A 4,753-nucleotide genomic window follows, 5' to 3' on the forward strand; every position below is an offset into this window, starting at 1 on the left:
TGCTGTAAAACTAATAAATAGCTAATAAAATTAATAATTAACTTATATGTTTAACAACTATATAATATTTAAGTCTATCTACTACCATAGAAGATTATCAATTAATATTTTAATCTAACAACTAATGCACAAAATTAGCGACCAACTTTTACACGTGAAGGTTGAGAGAGAAAGGTCTCTCGATCAACCCACGGAATTCGAGAAAGAAGCGACGTGGCAAGATGGATCAACGAAAGATGTAATGTAAAAAAAAACGATTTTTCTATAGAGTATCCATGGGCACTCTATAAGAGAGGAAAGAGATAGAGAGAAATGAATTATGCACAGAAATTAATGCAAATCAGGAGGGTCCATGGGCTATTCATTTCTCTCTATCTCTCTCCTCTCTTCAGAGGCGCCGCTGGAGCGGAACTTCCGGTTCCGCAGAACAGGGTCCCCCGCTTGGAGGGGCCCCCTAATCGCCAACCGATGCTCCAACGGCGTCTTTCTCACCTCCGGCCATAATTCTAGGGTAAAGAGTGAGGGTTTTAGTTCCCAAGCTTGATATCAAATTTTTCCATCATCTCGTCTCCCAATCTCTTTACCTCTTGAAAGCGGAAGCAAAACAAGCTGGATCCACGGAAAGAAGCCTACTTTGGGTTCCTCATCCTTCGAAAGCTCTTTTCTCCTTTTCACTACCCATCCCCCTAATTCTCCACAATCCAATCTTTATTGCTCCCATAGAACTCCAGCAGCACCCTGGGATGAATCAGAAGAATCCCACGTCGAAACTTCCTCCTATGTGCCTCTCCTTCAACAATGCACCGCGCTCGGGTCGCTTCCGATGGCCCAATCCCTCCATGCCCACATTCTCAAAACTAGAACCTATCGAGATGTATTCATTTCAACTTCACTCATCAATGCATATATGAAGTGTGGCGCCGACATCCATGCGCGCAAATTGTTTGATGAAATTCCTGAAAGAAATGTTGTCACTTGGACCTCTTTGATCACTGGCTATGTTCGTAATTCGAAACCTGAATCTGGTATTGAGTTGTTCGTTGAATTGTTACAAACAGGGTGTTACCCTACTAATTACACTCTTGGATCGGTTTTGAGTGCTTGTTCTTCGCTTCCCGAGATTGATTTTGGCGAACAGATTCATGGGTATCTAGTGAAGTATGGGCTTGAGTTGGATACTAGCATTGGGAATTCTTTGTGTGGCTTGTACTCAAAATGTGGAAGGTTGAAATTGGCAGCTAAGGCTTTTCAGAGGATTGAGGATAAGAATGTGATTTCTTGGACGACAATTGTGTCGGCTTGTGGGGATAATGGTAATGCTGAGTTGGGCTTGAGGATGTTTTTGCAGATATGTTGGTGGAGAATGTGCAGCCAAATGAGTTCACTTTGACGAGTGCGATGAGCCTATGTTGTGTGGCGCCTGACCTTTGTCTAGGGAAGCAGGTATATTCTTGATTTCTAAGAATTTATTTCAAGGATTTAGTAGGCTATGAAGAGAGGTTAAATAAAGGTGCATGGGTTGAATGTAGTTCATGTTCATTTTAGCATGCAACTATCAAGTAGGATTGACATACACACAATATGAGACTGAACAAGATAACTAGTGAAAATCTGATAACACCTCTAATTAAGAGGCCCCAATTGAAATTTAGAACCGGGCCCCCAAATTGTCAGCCACGCCTCTGCCTCTCTTATAGAGTACCCATGAGCACTCTATAGAAAAACCGTAACGAAAATACTGATTTGAATTATTGCTAATATATCATTATATAATGAGGTTAAATCATGTTTTTCATTATTTTTTGGAGCCACGCATCAAAAAAATCAAGTGACGCGGCACTTCCCCTTACATCATTTTCCCCTTACATTTTTTTTTAAAATTTTTAAACATTAAAAATAAAAAGTAGATTCCACTGCAAAGTGTTAGTTTGGCGGCGACGGGATTAAAGCAGACTGCCTACCTGCCCCAGATGCTGCCCATGTCCCGATCCACTTGGCAACGCCCACATATTTCTTACAACCCCACTGATACCCTAATTATTACGAGGCTACCACTATCACCACCTAGCCAGTCTTCTACACATAATAAAGGGTTAATTTCACGAAACCCCCTGAACTTTGGGGGTGTTGCACATGAACCCCAAAATTTATGTTTCTCACTTAACCCCCTGATCGTTGGGGTGCCTCACAAAACCTCTCCGAACTTTAGCTTATCTCACTTAGCCCCGTACTTATAATTTACAAATAGCTATTCTTTTCTTAAGAGGAAGAAACTTAAACTTTAGGAGAAGGAGTATGTTGTCTTTAAATGATAGGTCATAAAGTTTGAGAATTTTTTACTCAAAGATATTTAACTTATTTACAAATCATAGATGGGATGCTAGGTGAGATAAGTGAAAGTTCAGGGGTTTAGTGGGACACCTAATAGTTTAAGGGGTTAAATGAGATGAACAAAGTTTAGAGGGGCTACGTGCAACACCCCTAAAGTTCAGGGGGTTTTGTGAAATTAAACCCAACCAAGGCTAGTCTAGTAACTTACTCGTCGCCAGCTGGTACACGCAAACCACGGGTGGCCTAGATTTCCAAAACCACCGAAACCTCTTCCACCCACCGACCCACCCGCCGAAACCAGAAGCCACAAACCCCTATCTTCCCCCAGCTACAAATACCAAAAACGACCCAACCAAAATTTCACCCACAGAGCGAAAAACCACCCAAAAAAGAAATTTCCAGAGTCCCCAATGGCGAGCCAACCCGGTCGTCTGATCGCTGTAGCCGTTGACCCCGGAGATGAGAGCCTGTACGCGTTGACTTGGTGCCTCAACAACGTGGTGACGAAGCCGAAGCCCGAGGAGGATTCCAAGGATACCCTCGTCCTCCTCTACGCTCGCCCGCCTCGCGCTCTCTATCCTTCAATGGACGGAACGGGTAAGCTGAGGGTAGTTTTGGAAGTTTGGGTTTTTTTTTTGTGTTCTGGTGGCACTCTTGGTAATTAGGCGTTGTTTTCAGGGTACTTGTTTTCGTCGGATATAATGGCGAGCATGGATCGGTACGGGAGAGAGGTGGCGGATACGGTGATTGAGAGAGCTAGGAAGACTTGTGCGAGTTATCCATACGTATGTTACTTTTCTTATTCTGGCCCGTTACAAGTTATTAAATTACATAAATTATCGCTTTGTTTTTCACGTTTTGCAATTTGAAGTAGTTCCACGTACTGTAATGTAGAATTGCCCGAATATATGCCACGTTTTGCAATTTAAAGTAGTTCCGAACCATGCAAGTTTTCTGATTAATTTACTCTAATTTTGCGTGACTGGACAATTAAAGCCCAAGTCGTGTCACTTCATCGCAATGAAACTTGTTTCGTACCGTACGTGATCCATTTGCACTACGATCTATTTATTTGCAATTTCAGAGAAATTGGATAAAAGATTAATAGATTAGGATGCAAATTATTTTCTACAACTAATATACTTAATATGAATTAAATTTTAATCAGTAGATTTTTTTTTATTTTTGGAATTTACAGGTGAATGTAGAATCAAAAGTGGAGGTTGGAGACCCCAGAGACGTAATCTGTGAGGCAGTGGAGAAGCTCAACGCTGATCTTTTGGTAATGGGAAGCCATGGTTATGGTCTCATCAAGAGGTAATTCAACTGATTACACCTAGTTTTTACCTTTTTCAGATTTGAGATAAAAAAAAAGGTTTTTTCTATAGAGTGCCCATGGGCAGTCTATAAGAGAGGAGAGAGGTAAAGAGAAGTGAATTGCCCATAGAATTTAGTACAAATCAGGAGGGTTCATGAGCAATTCACTTCTCTCTATCTCTCTCCTCTGTCCATGAGCACTCTATAGAAAAACCCAAAAAAAATATTATAGGTTGATGTTATTGTGTAAATACTATGAAATTCAGGGCGTTTTTGGGAAGTGTCAGCAACCACTGCGCACAGAACGTCAAGTGCCCTGTTCTGATCGTGAAGAGGCCTAAACAGTGATCAAACTTGTTCTTCTTGTTTTTTTGGGCATGTAAATAACTAATAATTGTGTAGTGACATGCAAATGCTTGGTTTTGTTGTCGGGGTCTGTCTATGTAATTTTGTAGGTTTTGTTGCCGTGGTCAGTGTCCGTACTTTGTTGTTTGATTTGGTTAATTTTGGGATTTCTCAGTTAATGATTAATGTGGCTATTGGATTATGTTGTAGCCTTAAATATTTTGTATTTCATCGGATATAATTTAGGCTTACTCGCACTTACATGCCCGACAGTTTTCTTGAACTTGCACTTAAATGCCCTCTAGTTTCAAGCTGAACAAAAAAAAAAAAAAAAAAAAATTCCCCACTTTGCACTTAAATACCCTATAGTTTCAAACCGAACAAAAAAATATACCCTAAAGTATTTAAGTGTTGCAGATGAATACCTCATAGTTAAAAAAAAAAAAAAAAATCTAGACGATGTTATCTTTTCTCAACCTTACATAATGGAGGGTGTAAAAGTAAAATTCTTAGAAATTTTGGTGTATTTAAGTGAGACTATTTACAAACGTCGGGGCATTTATTTATATGCAACATTGGGTCATAAGAGGGCAACATTTTGAAATTTTGAGGCATTAATCTATAAAACTTAAATACTTTTGAGCATTTTTGCTTTCCCCTTGAAAAAAAGTCACTTAATTACAAGGTCGGGGTAAGACTATAGGGTATTTAAGTGCAATTAAGCCTATAATTACATGTCCTAAATTTTAAGACGAATTTG

The 4,753-nt window shown here is 39.9% G+C and overlaps 1 protein-coding gene across 1 annotated transcript; it reads left to right on the forward strand.

The window, feature by feature from the left end:
* Positions 2,604–4,207, forward strand: LOC109850633 (universal stress protein PHOS34-like). Its single transcript, XM_020420686.1, has 4 exons — positions 2,604–2,928; positions 3,010–3,116; positions 3,530–3,648; positions 3,915–4,207. Exons 1-4 carry the CDS (start codon positions 2,742–2,744, stop codon positions 3,994–3,996), a joined length of 495 nt encoding a protein of 164 aa, XP_020276275.1. The 5' UTR covers positions 2,604–2,741; the 3' UTR covers positions 3,997–4,207.

Source organism: Asparagus officinalis, chromosome 7 (assembly GCF_001876935.1).
Source record: "Asparagus officinalis chromosome 7, Aspof.V1, whole genome shotgun sequence".
Lineage (NCBI taxonomy): Eukaryota > Viridiplantae > Streptophyta > Magnoliopsida > Asparagales > Asparagaceae > Asparagus > Asparagus officinalis.